The sequence below is a fragment of the Osmerus eperlanus genome, chromosome 2 (assembly GCF_963692335.1).
Source record: "Osmerus eperlanus chromosome 2, fOsmEpe2.1, whole genome shotgun sequence".
Taxonomy (NCBI): domain Eukaryota; kingdom Metazoa; phylum Chordata; class Actinopteri; order Osmeriformes; family Osmeridae; genus Osmerus; species Osmerus eperlanus.
Window position 1 is genome coordinate 815591 of NC_085019.1, and position 19922 is coordinate 835512.

General features: G+C 50.3%; 1 protein-coding gene across 1 annotated transcript in view; it reads right to left on the reverse strand.

Moving 5' to 3' along the window:
• Nucleotides 1–18896, reverse strand: part of tnrc18 (trinucleotide repeat containing 18) — a 39111-nt gene extending 20215 nt beyond the window's left edge. The window contains exons 1-10 of the mRNA XM_062485527.1: nt 18746–18896; nt 16667–17001; nt 8157–8297; nt 6409–6513; nt 4518–6317; nt 2578–2695; nt 2273–2484; nt 1478–1612; nt 975–1162; nt 32–455 (exon numbers count right to left, since the gene is read on the reverse strand). Coding sequence (XP_062341511.1) covers nt 32–455; nt 975–1162; nt 1478–1612; nt 2273–2484; nt 2578–2695; nt 4518–6317; nt 6409–6513; nt 8157–8297; nt 16667–16874 — 3331 coding nt within the window. The 5' untranslated portion in view covers nt 16875–17001; nt 18746–18896. The remainder of the gene's footprint in view (nt 1–31; nt 456–974; nt 1163–1477; nt 1613–2272; nt 2485–2577; nt 2696–4517; nt 6318–6408; nt 6514–8156; nt 8298–16666; nt 17002–18745) is intronic.
• Between the last annotated feature and the right edge of the window lie 1026 nt (nt 18897–19922).

Consider the following 19922-nt stretch of genomic DNA (forward strand, 5'->3'; position numbering starts at 1 on the left):
AGGCTGTAGGGAGAGTAGGGGTGTAACTCACCTGGGTAACGGCTCTGGAAGGAGCTCTGCTTCTGCGCCTCCCTCTGCTCCCTCCGCCCACCCTCCCCCGACTCCAGTTTAGGTCTGAGGGGGGATGGGGGAGGTGGCGAGGCGGAGCGAGGGGAGGCCGTGTGAGGGAGGGGGGTCGGTGGGTGGGATAGGACTCTCGGTCCTTCCTCTGACTTGAGGGTGTTGACGGGGGAGGGGAGGGGGGGCAAGGGGGTGAAGGAGGAGGAGGAGGGGGTGAAGGAGGAGGAGGAGGGGGTGAGGGAGGAGGAGGAGGGGGTGGGCGAGCGCAGAGGAAGCTTGCGAGGGTGCAGGACAGGAGAGGGGGAGGAGACTGAGGAGGGGCGGGGCTTGGGCTCAGGGTTCCGTTTGTCTGGCTTGTCTTCCCGCTCGCTTCTCTCACTAGCCTTCAGACGCTCCTGACACACACACACACACACACACACACACAGATTATTTCGTGCAATACAATGTCTGAAACTGTTTATATAAATGAGAACGTTTGAAAGTTTGTCTGTGCATGCTTGCACAATAGTTTTGTGTGTGTGTGTGTGTGGTTTCAGGAGTGTGTGTGAGTGTGCGGTTTCAGGACTGTGCGGTTTCAGGAGTGTGTGTGTGGTGTGGATTCGTATATGTTTAGTGTTTGCGCCTCCCTGCCACAGTAAATTCTGTGTTTGTATACATACATGGCGAATAAACCGAATTCAGCAGTGTGTGTGTGTCTGCAGCAGGGAGTCAGGTGGCTGAGCGGTTCGAGAATTGGGCTAGTAATCAGAAGGTTCGATTCCCGGTCATGCAAAATGACGTTGTGTCCTTGGGCAAGGCACTTCACCCTACTTGCCTCGGGGGGAGAGGCCCTGTACTTACTGTAAGTCGCTCTGGATAAATGACTAAATGTAAATGTGTGTGTGTTCTTAGCAGTGTGTGTGTGTCCTCACCACCAGCTGTGCGTTCCTCTGTAGCTGCAGCACCTGCGCTGTGTGCTGCTGGATCAGCATGAGCTCATGCTGCCTGAGGAGCTGCTGCTGGGAGAGCAGCTGCAGCTGGGCTGCATGCTGCAGGGAGCTGCCTGCACCGTACAGGCCCGGCCACACGGGGGCGCCACCACGCTCCAGCACCTCTCCTCCTGCAGGGGGCACAGCTCCACTTACTGCACTACAGCACTCAAAACACACACAGGCTATAGTTCCTGTACACACACACACACACACAGGCTATAGTTCCTGTACACACACACACACACACAGGCTATAGTTCCTGTACACACACACAGGCTATAGTTCCTGTACACACACACACACAGGCTATAGTTCCTGTACACACACACACTATAGTTCCTGTACACACACACACACAGGCTATAGTTCCTGTACACACACACACACAGGCTATAGTTCCTGTACACACACACACAGGCGGGCACCAGCACACCCCAGCATACCGTAGTGTGGCAGGTGCTCTGTGGGGATGACCAGCAGCTGCCCAGACTGGGGGTCCCGGGCAAACTGGTACGGAGTGGGCATGGAGCCTGGCAGAGAGGAGGGGTATCCTGGGGGCAGGGAGGAGGGGCCCAGACCTGGAGGAGAGAGGGAGGGAGGGAGGGAGGGAGGGAGGGAGACTGATGTCAATGTGTGCTCTTTGTCATAAATACTTCATACAGCAGGACAAAGTTGATCCTGCAGTATGGCCCTCTCTGCTGAGAGGCTCCCAGGCAGGTCTGAAGAGTCAACACAGAGTAAGCCCTCTGGGAGCCGTGTGTGTGTGTGTGTGTGTGTGTGTGTGTGTGTGTGTGTGTGTGTGTGTGTGGGGGGGGGGGGGGGGTCTGTGGGTTATTTCTGGACAAGGGAGCACTTCCGGAATGTTCTACAATATTCTGGTTTGTCTGCTGCGCTTAGAATCTCTAGGAGCCACACACACCAGCCAGGCAACACACACACCAGCCAGGACACACACACCAGCCAGGCAACACACACACCAGCCAGGACACACACACCAGCCAGGCAACACACACACCAGCCAGGACACACACACCAGCCAGGACACACACACCAGCCAGGACACACACACCAGCCAGGACACACACACCAGCCAGGACACACACACCAGCCAGGACACACACACCAGCCAGGACACACACACCAGCCAGGACACACACACGCCAAACGGCAGCTTAGAACGGCGTATACAGCAGAACATGCTTAGTTGTGTGTGTGTGTACGAGTGTGTGCATGTGTACCGTAGGGAGAGCTGGACAGCCAGACAGGTGGTGCTCCCGGGCGAGGCAGCCAGTGGTGAGAGGTGAGAGGTGAGGGGTCACCGGGCCAGCGCCCCGCCCCCAGTGCGGCTCCTCCTGTCACCATCAGGTTAGGGGTCATCATGCTGGAGGTCAGACTGCTGGACGCCAGGGGGGGGTGTGTCTGGGTGAACTCAGCCAGCTCCTTGCTCTCTCTGATCACACACACACACACACACATTAGTACAGTCTCTCAATACACAACAGGAAGTGCAGTTTTCCTGTGTTTCTTTAACCACGCCCCTTACCTGAGCACTTTCTCCTGTTCACGCTCAATACGGCCAGCCAGGAGCCTGTCGTCATGGTGACGGCCAGCCAGGAGCCTGTCGTCATGGTGACGGCCACGATCTTCCCCTCGCTCTTCGTCTGGGGAGAGAAGAGAGACGGGTTGATTGGGAAGCTAGCTCAGCGTGTGTGTGTGTCATAGTGACCACCCCCCTCTCAGAGCACGCTCATCAGAGATGACCAGAAACATGTCAACAACCTTGTCTATTCCCTGCATCTCCACCCCTCTGTCTACATAACTCTCCTGACCCCACAACCCCTTGACCCCCCACCTCCCACACACACACCTCCCCCCCAGTATGAGGCTCTGACATACCAGGCCAGACACGAGGACCTCGCCTCATCAGCCACTCACTGCTCCACACCACTCAGGAATAAACATGAACATGTGTACGTGAGTGTGTGTGCGCATGTGTGTGTGTGTGCGCGCGTGTGTCTTAAGCAAGGCTGACTGTCAGTCCCTAAGCACCAGAGTTGAGAGAGGGGTTTTATACAAGTGTATTCAACCTTTTAGAGTGTGTGTGTGTGTGTGTACATTCCATAAATAGAAGAGAGACTTTAACAGTCTCTGACTCCAGAGGAAAGGTTTTGGAAAGGTTTGAAGACCGTTTTCAAGGTTACGCTGAGCCTGTCCAAATGCTATCCTTTCTGCATCAGAAAACTGCTCTTTCTCTACCTCTCTCCATCCCCCCTACCTCTCTCTCTTCCATCACTCCCTCACTCTCTCCATCTCTCCCTCCTTTCTCACCTCTCTCCTGTTTATTCAGCCCTTCTCTGTGAGCGAGAGACTAATGCTATTATACCAATCACTCTGCTCAAGCAAGAAAATGAATAAAACGCCCCCAACACACACACACACACACACACACCCAAGACTGATCCATTGCTTAGCAACACACCCAGTAGTCTTATTGTGATTCAGAGCTTGTTTGTAGCTTTTAGCTGGGCACTGTAATGACATGTTTAATGCAACGAGGGGGAGAGGGAGGAAGGAGAGAGGGAGACAGGGAGGAGAGAGGGAGACAGGGAGACAGGGAGGAGAGAGGGAGACAGGGAGGAGAGAGGGAGACAGAGGGAGACAGGGAGGAGATGGGGAGGAGATGGGGAGACAGGGAGGAGAGAGGGAGACAGGGAGGAGAAAGGGAGGCCACAGGGGGGCCTGGGGCGATGTATGGCAAGAGCAATAAACCAACATAAAGGAGGACTGAGAGGGGATGAGAGAGAGAGGTAGAGACCATCAGGGAAAGACAGAGAGAGGTAGAGAGAAAGGGAGACAGAGAGACCATAAGGGAAAGACAGAGAGAGACAGGGAGACAGAGGTAGAGACCATAAGGTAAAGACAGAGAGAGAGAGAGACCATAAGGGAAAGACAGAGAGAGAAAGAGAGAGAGAGAGGAAGAGACAGTGGAGAGACAGATATCAGAGGGAGAGAGACCGTGAGACAGATATCAGAGAGAGGGAGGGAGACTGTGAGACATATCAGAGAGAGGGAGGGAGACTGTGAGACAGATATCAGAGGGAGAGAGACTGTGAGACAGATATCAGAGAGAGGGAGGGAGACTGTGAGACAGATATCAGAGGGAGAGAGACTGTGAGACAGATATCAGAGAGAGGGAGGGAGACCGTGAGACAGATATCAGAGAGAGGGAGGGAGACCGTGAGACAGATATCAGAGAGAGGGAGGGAGATGTAGTAGAATGACCTTGGTGTAGTAAAACATGTGGTAGAATGGGAGGAGTACTGAGCAGAAAGACATGACATTAATAACCAGTCGACCCTGTAACACTACTGCAGTATCCACTCTGTACTGCAACCACTACAGCCCCTCCTGATGTAACATCAGCCTCTGGATGTTGGTGCTGTGTACACATGGAGTATAGAGGGGTAGAGATGGGCGCCTCACCTTTGACCCCACCCAGCAGGGGGAGGCCGCTCTGCTTGCTGCTGTCCCTCTGCCTCGCCACGGCAACCGCTATACCCACAGGCGGGTGACGCCCCTCCCCTTCTCCCTCCCGCCCAAACGAGCGGGCGCTGTCAGGGCGCTCCTGCTCCCTCTTCAGCTGGGGGGGTACCCCCCTCAGCGCCCCCGCCCGCTCCCCCCCGCCTCCCGCCTCCCCCCTCATGCTCCCTAGGCCCCCAAAGGGCCCCCGGCCTTCCTGTCTGGAGGACCCCGGGGAGTCAGAGGGGAAAGTGCCGCTGTATTTGATCAGGCTCTGCATAGCAGACACCTCCCCTGGCTCGGGGCCTGGCCCCCCTGGACCCCCCCCTGGTCCACCTCCGGGTCGGTAGAGGGCAGAGGGGTCCAGGTACCGGCGCTGTTGCCCCTCCTCAGCCCCACGCTGGGCCTGTGGGTTGTGTGTGTGTCCGTGTTGGGAGGGGTGTGTGAGAGGAGAGTGCGGTGTGTGTGAGGTGTGGGGCGAGTGGGAGGGGTGTGAGTGGGCCGTGGGGGTGTGGAAGGGCTGGGTGTGTGCGTGCTGGGCCGCCAGAGCGGCCATGTGACTTGTAGCGTAGTTCGCCATTGGGCTGATGGGGTTCCATTTGGACTCCGCCCCCGCCCGCTCCAGACCCAATCGCATGGCATGTTTGGGCATGTCTCGGGAGTCTGGGCTGAACCGGGATTGGCTGGAGTACGTGTCAGAGGGCGGGCCTCGCTTCATGGCCGAGCTGCTTGAGCGAATCACAGAGCCCTCCTCTCTCTGATTGGACAGTTCACCAGTAAGGAAAGAACTGGTGGGCTCCATTATCGTCCTCTCTTGAAACCTGTAGCTCTCCCTCTCCCCCTCTCGCTCCCTCTCCCTCTCTCGCTCCCTCTCCCCCTCTCGCTCTCGCTCCCTCTCCCTCTCCCTCTCTCGCTCCCTCTCTCGCTCCCTCTCTCGCTCCCTCTCTCTGTGTTTGTCTTGCTTGTTGTCCCGCGCCTGTGAGGCGATCTGGATAGGCCCCGCCCTCTCTTCGTAAACCTCCACGGAAGGCACGTACGTTGGTGCGCTCACACGCTGCTCCCTGATTGGCTCCCGTGGTGTAGGGGGGCGGGGGAGGGGCAGGCCGGCGGGGGGGGCCCTGTAGGAGGCGTGTAAGGTTCCGAGGGGTGTGGCCACCGAGTAGTTCCTCCTCAGCCCGTCTGAGAGAGGCGCTGGGCTGGGCTCCTCCTCCTGGCCCCCCCTGCTGTCTGGCTCCAGGCCGGGGTAGCGGCCCGTAAAGCACCCCCCAGGGAGGAAGCAGGGCTGGGGGGGAGCTCTGGGTCGGGGCTCCCCCCCAGGGAGGAAGCAGGGCTGGGGGGGAGCTCTGGGTCGGGGCTCACCTGGAGTGGGCAGGGGCTGGGAGTGGAAGGACCAGCCCTGATCCCTCTCTTTGTCCCTCTCTCTTTCACTGTCTCTCTCCCTCTCTCTCTCTCTCTCCCTTTCCCTCTCTCTCTCCCTGTCCCTCTCCCTGTCCCTCTCCCTCTCTCTCTCCTTCTCTCTCTCCCTCTCTCTCTCTTTGTCTCTCTCCCTTTCTCCGCTCCTCGCCCTGCGATCCTCCTCGGTCCTGCTGTCTTGGGTCAGGTCTACAACGCTGTTCTGATGGGTCTCTTCTCTGGACCTCTCCACCCTGTAAGGCCTGTCTCGCCCGCCCTCTCGGGGGCTCCTCTGGGGGGGCGTGGCACCGGGGGGAGCCTGGGAGGGGTGGAGGGAGGGCTGGCTTATGGACGCAGGCAGGTAGAAACCCTCTGGAAAACAAAACACACACAACATTAGAACCAGGAGTGTGAGTGTGTGTGTGTGTGTGTGTGTGTGTGTGTGAGAGTGGGCACCACTGACCTTGGTGTGAGTCATAGAGAGGGTGCTGAGCCAGGGAGTGGGGCTCCAGATGCCCCAGGGGCAGGTAGGGACTGGGGTACAAACCACCAGGGAGGTGAGGGTACCCTGGAGAGACAACTCACAGTATGACACAACGTACACACACACACACAAAAGGCCAGAATATACACAGACACACATAGACACCCACACGCATATGCAGACACCAATACACACACGCGAGCACAAACACGCACGCACACACAATGTGACTGGAGTCTGCCTGTGAGGCAGCTGCTGCTCCCAGAGACCAGGTCTTAATATAGAAGCAGGACTAGACTGTCAGGCTAACGCTAACCGCTAGCTAGGCCATGCCAGGAACCAAACGGAGGTGTGTGTGTGTGTGTGCGTGAGCTTGTGTGTGTGCTTGAGCTTGTGTGTGTGTGTGTGCGTGGGGGGGCATTCCCACACACCATTCCGAAGAGACTTCAGAGACGTCCCTGTCATTCCTGCACACTGACAAGCGAGAGAGACGGGCAGCATTGGACACTTGCCAGAGAGGACAGAGGGAGAGGAGAGAGAGGGAGGGAGAGGAGAGAGGGAGAGGAGAGAGAGAGAGGAGAGAGGGGGAGAGGAGGAGAGAAAGGGAGAGGAGAGAGAGGGAGAGGAAGGGAGAGGAGAGAGGGAGAGGAGAGAGAGGGAGGGAGGGAAGACAGGTAGAGGAGAAGGGAGGGTGGAGAAAGAGCGAGATGAGAGAGGAAGGGAGGGGAGAGAGGGAGGGGAGGGAGAGTGGCGAAGAGAGTGGAAGAAGAGTAAGTATGTAGGCCATGTCTCTAAAGACTGTGGTCAGTGGAGCTGCTGCTCGTACAGGCAGGGGGAGACCAGGGGAGAGACCAGGGGGGAGACCAGGGGAGAGACCAGGGGAGAGACCAGGGGAGAGACCAGGGGAGAGACCAGGGGAGAGACCAGGGAAGAGACCAGGGAAGAGACCAGGGGAGAGACCAGGGGGGAGACCAGGGGGGAGACCAGGGGAGAGACCAGGGGAGAGACCAGGGAAGAGACCAGGGGGGAGACCAGGGGAGAGACCAGGGGAGAGACCAGGGGGGAGACCAGGGGGGAGACCAGGGAAGAGACCAGGGGGGAGACCAGGGGAGAGACCAGGGGAGAGACCAGGGGGGAGACCAGGGGAGAGACCAGGGGGGAGACCAGGGGAGAGACCAGGGGGGAGACCAGGGGGGAGACCAGGGGGGAGACCAGGGGGGAGACCAGGGGAGAGACCAGGGGAGAGACCAGGGGGGAGACCAGGGGGGAGACCAGGGGAGAGACCAGGGGGGAGACCAGGGGAGAGACCAGGGGGGAGACCAGGGGGGAGACCAGGGGAGACACCAGGGGGGAGACCAGGGGGTAGACCAGGGGAGAGACCAGGGGAGAGACCAGGGGGGAGACGGGCTGAGGCTAGGCAGAGCCAGCAGAGCACAGGTGGGGGGCGCTGTCATGGCAGAGCAGACCAGAAGGAGAGAAGGAGGGGAGAACCATGATGAAGAAGAGAGAGAAGAAGAAGAAGACAGGAGGCAGAAGCAGCGGAACACAGGGCGGAGGCTGAATACTGGGGAAGGTTTCTAAAGCACTGACCTTCCCAAGCCCTGGGCACTGACACACTAATACTGCATGAAAGGGTGGGGTTTTATATGAATCAGTTAGTCTGTGGATAAGTGCATGTGCGCTCCTGTGTGTGTGTGTGTGTGTGTGTGTAAGACAGTGTGTGTTACCTTCGTGAGAGTGGGAGGCCCATAGCTGAGACACCTGCAGGCTGCTGGGATTGGCTGATCGGTACGCAGGGTCAGAGGTCATGGGGGAGGGGCCAGGATAGCCTGCCAGGAAGGGGCTGGAGGCTGCTGGGAAGGCCTCGTCTGGAGGAGACAGTTACCATGACAACCAGCACAACCACAAACCAAACAGGGAAACACCAAGGTCAGTCAGGTCAGGCCTCACAGGCTGTGTGTGTGTGTGTGTGTGTGTGTGTGTGTGTGTGTGTGTGTGTGTGTGTGTGTGTGTGAAATAGATCAATAAACCACGTTTCAATGCAGTTCTCTGGTATAATCACATATAAATGTACTTTGACAACAAACATATCACAATCATAAAATGTCACAACCTTGCTGACTAACGAGCTGAAACCAAAAATTATACGACACAGCCAGAGGTTTCAATTCCCCCAAAATCTACCATTACCTCATATTTATGTATACACTAGGGATGCACGAAAATGTTTGCCCAAAACCGAACATAATGAAACACTTTGCCGAAGGCTGACTTGGCTACATGCACACAACCGTGACAGGCATCTCTGGGAAACAGCAGGTCAGGTCTACTCCAGGTCTTTGAACAATTCTTTTACATTCTAGAAGACATTATACCAACAAGCCCAATACAGTTTAAAATATTTGTGCAAATAATCTGAAAGAATGTAACGTAGGCTACTCTGTACGCCTAAAACTAAACAGTTCATTAAAAAGTAGCCTACATTGAAAAGCGAAAATCTAAGAGTCCATCTAAACGTGGATGAACCCATAACAGATGAATAATCATCTAGCCTAGTTAGCCTACTTCTTCAGCAGTCTTGACGAACCGTAAACACTGGCTGTCTAAATATCTATTCAAAATTTAACTTCAAACTGAACTTTTCCAGGGTCATTCTGCATCTGTCTGGGACACTGACTCCGCCTCCTCACAGCTGGCGTCTGCTGCGTCCACAAAGCGTGCGTGCGCCGCACTCCACGCTGGTGCCGCCTGATCACATCATAAAAAACGTATTTGTTCAGTAACATTTCTCGGTCTTTCACTTATTCGGTTTACCAGAATAATTTTGGTTGCCGAACATTCGGCGCATACCTAACACCCCCCCCCTTCCATGATCCTAACAGCCCCCCCCTTCCATGATCCTAACAGCCCAAGCACTGGTACACGCGTGTGCGTGCGCAAGCAATCTGTATTCATCCTGTGGGAATGCTAAAGGCCTGCTGTGCTCCCAGAGTATCTCTGAATCTAAACCACTGCATTAAAACTGCAGTCCGTCAGCACACACACACACACACACGTGAGCTCAAGCACACACAATGAACCACTCCCTGCATTCTAAATCAACAGCAAACACAGCCTTCCGAATAATCACACACACACTCGTTATGTAGTATCCTCTGTACTCTGACACTGTGTAGGTGGAACATTCAATTCCTAGGCCTATTAAAAACTGATTTAGATGTGAAGTGTGTGTGTGTGCACGTGCGCGCAGTGTGTGTATAAATCACAGAGCTCAATACTCGCGGCACTGCATGAGTGTGTGATCACCGACATGTGCAAACAATTTTGTGTGTTTTCAATGAATGCCCTTTGACTCAGTCTCACTGTGAAACCCAGCAGGAGTGCACACACACACACACACACACACACGTGACACGCCCACACAAACCATTAATTCATGCTAGTCAGTGTGCTATCCTGCAAGTGAGGTTCTCTCTTCAGAGAGCAACACAACCTCTCTAGAGAGAGCTACATAAATAGAGGTAGAATAGAGAGAAGAGAAGCAGAGAGAGAATATAACAGAAGAGAAGACAGTGAGACAGGAGAGACAGGTTTCAGAACATTAGTTTAGGTGTTTGGGCATTTATAGTAATGTATTATTCATCCTAGTGTGTGTTTTAAGATAAACACACCACCTGCAGCAAAGGACACAGGAACTAACGGCACATAATGACATCATTAGGTGGTGAGATAGGATGGGGAGAGCTGATCCCAGTTCCTCTCACTATGAACAGCGCTGTTAGGATGTCAGCCGTTCCTCCCAACTCAGGCTAAACACCAGGATCTCTCTCTCTCACACACACACACAGCCCCCACAACAATATGGATCAATCTCAGCAGCACCACTGGCTCTACAGCAAACACAAATGATCAACACACACACAGTTAGGATGAAAAACACAATCCACAGTTCAGCCTTCTTGCAACCCCCAGAGAGAAAGAGGCAGATGGGGGGGGGGGGCATCATTTCTGTCAAATGTATTTCATTCTCTCTCCGCCATACATCTCTCCCTTTCTCCCCTTTACTTATTTATTTCCCTCTCTCCCCCTCCTCATCTCTCTCTTTCACACACACACACACACACTTCAAAAACAGCGAGTTTCCGTTGTTGGTAGTAGCAGGCTGCCAGAGCCTGTAAAACATTCTGACACACACAATACGCCTATAATGTACACACACACTCCCAATAGTGTGTGTACCTGTCTCAAAACACACAGGTTAGATCAGATAGGCTTCCCACACACCCACACACACCCGTAACTGCCTTCCATCAGTAGCCCCTTCAGTGCTGGTCAGAGTTAACGGGGGGGCATGTCTCAGGATGGAGGTCCTCCTCGTTCTCTCAGTAGGACCCTCCTGTGTGACATGATCGGACTCAGGAGAAGTGGTAGCGATCCAAGTGCGGGTTTTTAATGGTAGTACAGAGTAGTCAGACAGGCACAGGTCATCAACAGGCAAACAGCAAGGTAGGCAAATCCAAAGGATGCTCGGGTCACAGGCTTGGGTGTAACAGGGGCTGGCAGGAACTTCAGAGATTAGTTTGAAAGAAATTGCGATTTCCTGTGTGCTTACATTATTCACTAATCAATATAACTAGTCATTGGATACTAGTTAGTATGTTCTCATGTAAGCTTGCTATTAATAAGAGTAGATTGTGTCTATGTGTCAGGGTTAATAGATGTTCGGGATCAGGAGAAAGTACTGGGTAAACGTCCTTTGTCATGACTACAAGGAGAGCGCCAACTATGATCTCTCTAGTCTGAGTGGTCATGTGTTGGGAGCTGTGAATCTCTTCCTCTGAGACTGTTGTAACGTCATTACTGCCTGACTGTCACTATCTATGTTTACATTCCTGTGCCCTATAAAAGATGGTCCTCCGGCCTTCAGGGCTGAGAGAGACATGATTGAGACCTAAGCTTGGTGTTGTGTTGTCATTTTATTGTCAGAGGTCTGGTTTTCTCTCCCAATCTGCAGATTGATAAATACTTATTAAAATCCAGAACTCAACTGAACTTAGTCACTCCGTTTATGAAGAGACGGACAAAACACTTCATCACTAGGCACAGAGCAGGTACGGATTTCAGGCAGGGGTCGTTATCTCCGTTTCTAGAAAATCCAAAGGGAAGAGCAGAAGAATGGTCGAGGCAAAAACAAAGGTTCGGTACACATAAATCTCTTAGATAAGTAACGCTCAGTATTGCAGGTAAGACCTAACTAACAAGACTTTGCAGTGAAGAAACAGGCTAAGCTGGTATACAGTTAGGTCCATAAGTATTTGGACATTGACACAATTTTCATCATTTTGGCTCTGTATACCACCACAATGGATTTGAAATGAAACAATCAAAATGTGCTTTAAGTGCAGACTTTCAGCTTTAATTTCAGGGTATTTACATCCAAATCAGGTGAACGGTGTAGGAATTACAACACATTTTATATGTGCCCCCCCCCCCTTTTTAAGGGACCAAAAATAATTGGACAAACTAACAATCATAAATCTAATTGTCACTTTTAATACTTGGTTGCAAATCCTTTGCAGTCAATGACAGCCTGAAGTCTGGAACCCATAGACATCACCAGACGCTGGGTTTCGTCCCTGGTGATGCTCTGCCAGGCCTCTACTGCAACTGTCTTCAGTTCCTGCTTGTTCTTGGGGCATTTTCCCTTCAGTTTTGTCTTTAGCAAGTGAAATGCATGCTCAATTGTATTTAGGTCAGGTGATTGACTTGGCCATTGCAGAACATTCCACTTCTTTGCCTTAAAAAACTCTTTGGTTGCTTTCGCAGTATGCTTCGGGTCATTGTCCATCTGCACTGTGAAGCGCCGTCCTATGAGTTCTGAAGCATTTGGCTGAATCTGAGCAGATAATATTGCCCGAAACACTTCAGAATTCATCCTACTGCTTTTGTCAGCAGTCACATCATCGATAAATACAAGGGAACCAGTTCCATTGGCAGCCATACATGCCCACGCCATAACACTACCTCCACCATGCTTCACTGATGAGGTGGCATGCTTTGGATCATGAGCAGTTCTTTCCCTTCTCCATACTCTTCTCTTCCCATCATTCAGGTACAAGTTGATCTTGGTCTCATCTGTCCATAGGATGTTGTTCCAGAACTGTACAGGGTCTTTTAGAGGTTTTTTGGCAAACTCTAATCTGGTCTTCCTGTTTTTGAGACTCACCAATGGTTTACATCTTGTGGTGAACCCTCTGTATTTACTCTGGTGAAGTCTTCTCTTAATTTTTGACTTTGACACAGATACGCCTACCTCCTGGAGAGTGTTCTTGATCTGGCCAACTGTTGTGAAGGGGTTTTTCTTCACCAGGGAAAGAATTCTTCTGTCATCCACCACAGTTGTTTTCCGTGGTCTTCCGGGTCTTTTGGTGTTGCTGAGCTCACCAGTGCGTTCTTTCTTTTTAAGAATGTACCAAACAGTTGATTTGGCCACACCTAATGTTTTTGCTATCTCTCTGATAGGTTTGTTTTGATTTTTCAGCCTAACGATTGCTTGCTTCACTGATGGTGACAGCTCTTTGGACTTCATATTGAGAGTTGACAGCAACAGATTCCAAACACAAATACCATACTTGAAATGAACTCTAGACCTTTTATCTGCTCCTTGTCAATGAAATAACAAACTCCCATGAGGGAATAACATACACCTGGCCATGGAACAGCTGAGCAGCCAATTGTCCAATTACTTTTGGTCCCTTAAAAAGGGGGGGGCCACATATAAAATGTATTGTAATTCCTACACCGTTCACCTGATTTGGATGTAAATACCCTGAAATTAAAGCTGAAAGTCTGCACTTAAAGCACATCTTGATTGTTTCATTTCAAATCCATTGTGGTGGTATACAGAGCCAAAATGATGAAAATTGTGTCAATGTCCAAATATTTATGGACCTAACTGTATATAGATCGAACATCTAATCAGGCAAATGAGGTGCAGGTGTGAGTGTGTGTTGAGGAATGTCAAAACTCTGGTGACAGTGATCTGGGAAGGGGAGCCACCACTGTCACACTGTGTGACGTCTACCACAGCTCCTAACTGGCCGGCTCTAGGTGGAAACAGTTGCTAACTCCGCTCATGTTAATACACACACACGTATCGACACAAATGGATATTCTTAAAAGGTGCACACACAAACACACACCTCCCCCCCACATCCAACTGTGGATGTACCTTTTAGCATGTGACCTGACAGCTCAGTTCTGCTCCAGGTTGTTAGTACAGGGTCTAGAATAGTACAGGGTCTAAGATAGTACAGGGTATATAATATGCTGTTAGCTAATGCTCTGGGTATTCTACGTGCCATAACATGCTCATACAAGCGCACACACACACACACACACACTGCTTTCACACACAGGCCTTCAGTGTGTGTGTGTGTGTGTGTGTCGTTTGTCTGGCCATGACAGGTTTATTGTAGAAGGGAGGCTGGGCTGTGTGCTCTCTTAAGGAGCCTGTTTTCTCCCCTGAAAGATTCAATTAATCTGAAACACGACATGTCTGTGGTGCATCAAACACACACATCTAAACACACACACACATCCAGTCAACATGAAATCGGCATGCTCACATTAGCACACATGAACACCAGAGCAAATGGGTGGTCAGGAAAAGAAGGGGAAGAAACAGGGGAAGTCCAGTGTGTGTGTGTGTGTGTGTGTGCGTTTATGAGAGCCAGCAGATTTATCTAACCATGTATAAATTCATGTGGCTGTTGGAATAAATCTCAGTATGGAAAGACTCTGGAGAACTGTAACAGAACCAGAAGAATCCCACGTTACCATGCCTACGCAATCAAGCTCAAGCTCTAACACACACACACACGTAGAAAACTAGTACATACACACAGAAAGTCTTCCAAAGGCCCAGGCTAGTGCTAGGCTTTAGCTCGCCGAGTTGGCACTTTCCTCATACTAGAACCAACCCCAGCATCAATCCCTCCCGACAGATGGCTTCAATATGGTGGTGCTCCAGCACCTGTCCAATAGGAGGTCTCCTGGACATACCAGTCCTTGTCTGATTGGTCAGTGGGGGCTTCTGGACCCAGGTCTAGCCTGGGAGCAGGACAGCTGGGCGGGACACAGGCAGGATCTGTTTTTCAGTTTGTCGTTTCTTTCTGTTGTCCGTTGCCATGCGTCCTGGACAGAGATTTGAGTCCACAACAAACACTTTGAATGTTTGTGCTAAGTGCATTCCCCAAGTCCCTTCAAATATGATGATCAGCTACAGTAGATGGTTTTGGTAGCGATATACTTTAGTACAGCTTAACGGCCTGTATCACAGGGCAGTGTGTTCTGTGTGGGTGGAACAGCACTCCTGTTCAAAGGAGAGATAGAAGCGAGAGAGGGTCACAGTGTGGGCAGAACAGACTGCGTACCCCCCTTTCCCAGGGAGCAGCAGTGAGGGGTGGTGGAACAGCCTATTTGGACTGGCAGTATCGAACACATTTACATCTTACAACCATCCTGTCTCCCAACACTTAGCTGCTTTCACAGCGAACGCTTTAAGCTCATTTTTAACACAGGACTTGCAGCAAAATGGCCTCACACACACACACATAAAAACATGCACGCACAAACTCCTCTCCGCACACACACACAAACCCTCACACAAAAGCGATTCCTCCACACAGATCGGCCCATTAAACAGACCAATGTTTCCAGGTCATTTTAGAACCAGAGCAACAGTGAAAGTACCATCACTTTGGCTTTGATACCCTGCAATAAATCCGTAAAAAGGCACTCCCAGCACTGTCTCCATCACACACACATTTTATCATGAACACACCACACCAGTTGCTCCAGTTTTGATCCCGATTTATCTGAGTATTAAGTAATGTTATTCCAGTGCGTGCGTGTGCCTGCCTGCATGTCTGCCAGTGTCCGTCTGTGTGTGTTTGTGCCTGCGTACGTCTGTGTTTATGTATGTCTGTGTGTGTGTGTGTGCCTGCCAGCGTAGGTCTGTGCGTGTGTGTGTGTGTTACATCATACAAGCCATCATACAGGGTCCATGGATAAGAGAGCCTACTGGAGCAGCAAGCTCTCAAACAGCCTGACGGATGAGAATCAAGAATCTGCCATCTTCAGCTGGGACCACCCCACCCCCTCAACACACATGCATCCACACACACGCTCACAGTTACACACACACACGCTCACAGTTACACACACACACGCTCACAGTTACACACACACACGCTCACAGTTACACACACACACACACACACACACACACACACACACACACACACACACACACACACACACACACACACACACACACACACACACACACACACACACACACACACACACACACACACACACACACACACACACACACACACACACACACACACACACACACACACAGCTGGTGCTACTGAGCACAAAAGCAGTGATAGGGATGTCACAACATAAACATGGTCAGAGAAGCGGAGACCAGCTGATTCTGGTCAACCTTACGGAAGGCCTAGTTCAGAAAGAGCTGATTTTACCACAGCAATATACCCTTGCGCTCTCTCTCACACACACACACACACACACACACACACACATCACTTCCCAACAGCGCAAGGAGTGCTCTGTGCTCTTTTCAGCCTGATCCAGGTCACAACTTCTTTTCTTTTTTTACACCTGTCTTCACAGAGCTCTAAGCACGCATAAAACACACATATTTATACACTTAGGACTTCACTCCCACCAGGAAGACTAATAATCCACTGAAGAACAGTGTTTTTACACTGACCTGTACTACAGCACTAGGCTACCACTGAGACAAGATCCATCACATCCACAAGAGCCGCTTGGGTGTGTTTCGTAGCGCCTGCGGTAGAACCATTTCTCGGCTATTACAAACCAAACACGAGAGCAAAACACAAGCAGCGAATTTCATATTTTTACGTGTAAAATCTTACTGTGTTTGTCTATTTGAGCTCGTCACTTAGCGCGTCCACGGCCCGACTTTTCTGGAATCGGGGACTTAAAAGGCTTCTCTTCCGAACAGTCAATTTACAGCCATTTGATGTAAAGCCTAACCGCTCATCATACACTGAACTGTAATCATCTCCGAAACCTTAAGTTAATTTGTGGTATTTTAGTGACCGTACATCTTGAAGCAGTTGCTGTCCATTCAACTTACTGGCATTGCTCATGCAGGTCAAATACATAGCTCACTTACTATGATGTTGATGTAGGTTAATGGCCGATGGCATGAATTTCCCAGAATGGAGAGGCGGCGGATGCCCCGAGCCCAAGTGGCCGGGCGAGGGAGGGAATCTCCCGGCTGCAGCAGCGGCTCCGAGTCGGTGAGACTCCATGGCGATCCCAGCCAGCAGCGGCGGTGGGACGTGGACGGATCGGGGGGGACCGAAATCTCTGCCATCCATTATCCACAACGGGTAAACTTATGTAAAATAAACTGTCCGTTTTGGATATTCCGAAAAAGCCACGGTTGGGCTAAAATACCTCTAGATCTCCAAGCGAATCCGAATCCTTTTCAATCATCCCACTGACCTATAAAAACACGAGGAAAAATAATTTGACACAGAATCGACAAGAGGTCAGATTGAGCAAAGTGCTGTAAACAGATGGTTTGAGGATTTCGTCGTTTTCTGTGGAACGCTCGGCCCATTAAACGGCCAATGACGCAGTTTAGAAAAACACTTTAAAAACTAAATTTAGTACATTCGCTGAAACGTGCAGAGAGCTCAATACTATATTCGGTTTTAATCTATATTGCTGTCGTTTACAATTCCTTCCATAAGGAACTAATCTAATGAGTTTCGAACCGTAAGCTTTTCCTCCCCCACCACATACCTGACCGTTCAGCCGTTCCAGGGCTACGCTTCTTGGGCTACAGGCACAGAAGCTTCGCCGTATTTAGCTCGAGAGGCAGGGACGCTCTCCGCCTTTAGATTCAAGTCGCCCCAGTTAAAACACATTGTCAAATTGCCATGGCTACATTTTAATTTCTGTGTCAAAACCCTGCGGTCTACTGAACACTGTAGGGTTATAAACAACAACGATTCCCGATGTAAACTAATAGCCTACACATAAATATCTAAGGAGCATCAAATATAAATTTGAAACTGTTTAAAAATAAATAGGGTTGACCTGACTAGTGTTAATAAGGTGGGTTTGTGGTGTGTAGTTCACTATTGATGCGGATTTAAGGCAATGTGTCAAACATAGACACGGGTGCAGCCCATAGAGAAATCAAAACAGCCCGTTTATATTGGGCTGTTTCGCCCAACTCCCCGGTAACGTTTGATTAAGGATTTAGGCCAAAAATATAAACCGAGACAAGTCGCCACAGCTCTTTATATGATGACGGATTATACACCATTTACAACAAATTGCAAGTTAGCCTATTGTTAATTCTGTTTTATTCGTGTTAATGAAAATAGGCAAGTAAGAAGCAGACGCATGAAGGCGTCGAGAACCGAAGGCGGTCAGCTTGTCGAGTTATTTCCATTTCAAAACCTTAACGGTTTTTGGCTACTTCATAAAGTACTGTTCATTGTGATTAAGCGATAGGCCTATATATCCTACACCTGTTTTGATTAAGGGTGAGATAATTAAATACAATTAAAACTCATTCCAGTCCATAGGCTACACAGCACTGGCTAAGCAAATGTTTAGGCTAGCCATCCACTCTTACATTTCAGAAAGTCCAGGCGGCTTAATTGACCACAGTTTGGAACAATAGCAGTTATAAGTTAAATGTAAAACTAATGAGCAACATATTTCACCAAAGTAGACTAAGTTTAAAAAAAGAATTAACCTTCAAAGTGAACAAGCCGCGGGCTGCTAGATCACACCATAGCTCGTGATAGCCTACACGGGCGGGCGAACCAAATAAAGACTCTGGAAATTAGGCTATGTTTAGGAGAATTTGGTTATCCGACATCATTCTACAATCAATTCTATAAAGGCAATGACAGGTTGGTGAATTGTTTTTTTCTAATAGTTTCGAGTCTCGGAAGGAAAGGCTGCTTCGGCCACGTTTCAAAGTTTTCGGTTCTACCAACAACTCGCTACGGTAAAACTTTCTGGAAGGAAATGTCCCGAGAGTAGGTGGATTTGCTTTCTATTCAAGACACAGCAAATCTATTTTGTTTCCGAATTATAGCGCTGGGACCAGCTCCCCGCCTTTTTACTTCACAACAACATAGCTTGCAGGCTAATAACAGAATTGTATCAGCTTTATAAGTATCGACGGTATGACACCGCTTCAGAAAACATGTCGTCCTCTTACTTGAACAGGAAAATATGAAGAAAATGTTTTAAATCTTCAAAAAATCCGAGCGTTTGTGAAAAGATTTGGAGTAGTCCATTAGGCTACAGGCCTGTCCGAAGGTACGCTATGGGATAACATTGGGGTATGAGGCCCCCCTCGCGCTTCTGTAAACTCTTCTGCAATGAAACAAGCATTGTTTTACAAGGCCCGCCCCTCTCCACCCAGAGCGACACACTCCACGGCAAATTCTTTGATTGGCTGAGAACAGTGTCAATCGCCTCGATGTAAACACTTTGGCTTCTCGCCAGTTCTATAAAACCAATTATGGTCCAAGGAGGTTGAGCCGTTTCAAGGTCCCCTCTTCCTTCAAGATGAATGATCAAAACAAGTAAAGGGAATTTTGGGAGGCGGTTTCCAGGTCCAAGTCCCCTATTCCGCACTGATTCAAATAGACTGGAACGCGCGTGAACGCAGATCAGATATTCTGCCCCGTCAGGTTTGACAGATAGGCGGGAAGCGTTATTATTTTTTTAACCTTGCCTATGAAGGGCGGTCTATTAAAATAAACCATGTATATTTCAGCCTCCAGTTTAAGCTGAACTGGCCTGTGGATTTGACCATGTTTTAAGGGTTGAGTTCCTGCTTCATTCCTGCGCACAGGGGACAGAAACTACAACCATCAGATAGTCTCTGAACTATCTGGATGTAGCTAGGCAGGCTATAGGCTACATGTCTTAACAGTCTGTAGCCTATATGTTAATACGTAGGCTACAGTTCAGCAGCGTATTTGGTTTCTTATTCCCCCACCCCCCTCCCAAAACGAAACAATACAAAGATTTATGAACACCCGTGATTGATCACAAGACATGACAAAACATAGGTGGGGTGGTTGGCTCAAATAGGGTTGCCATAGTGAGAAGCCAGCACGGGGCCCGAACATGGAATTAGCATTAGAAGAAGATCAAGTGTGAGGACTCATTCTGACCATTATGCAGAACCGAGAGAGCGAGGGGGTGACGACCTTTATAACACGGAACGTGTGAATCCACGTCCAAAAATCTCACATTAATTCCATATCTTTAGCGTGGCTAGGGGGTCTCCCTGCTTAGAGTCCACACGTACCTTCTGATTTAACCGCTCTGCATTTCAATGTTACAAAAATGTTGATCCAGGGAAAAAAAAAAAGAAAAAAAAA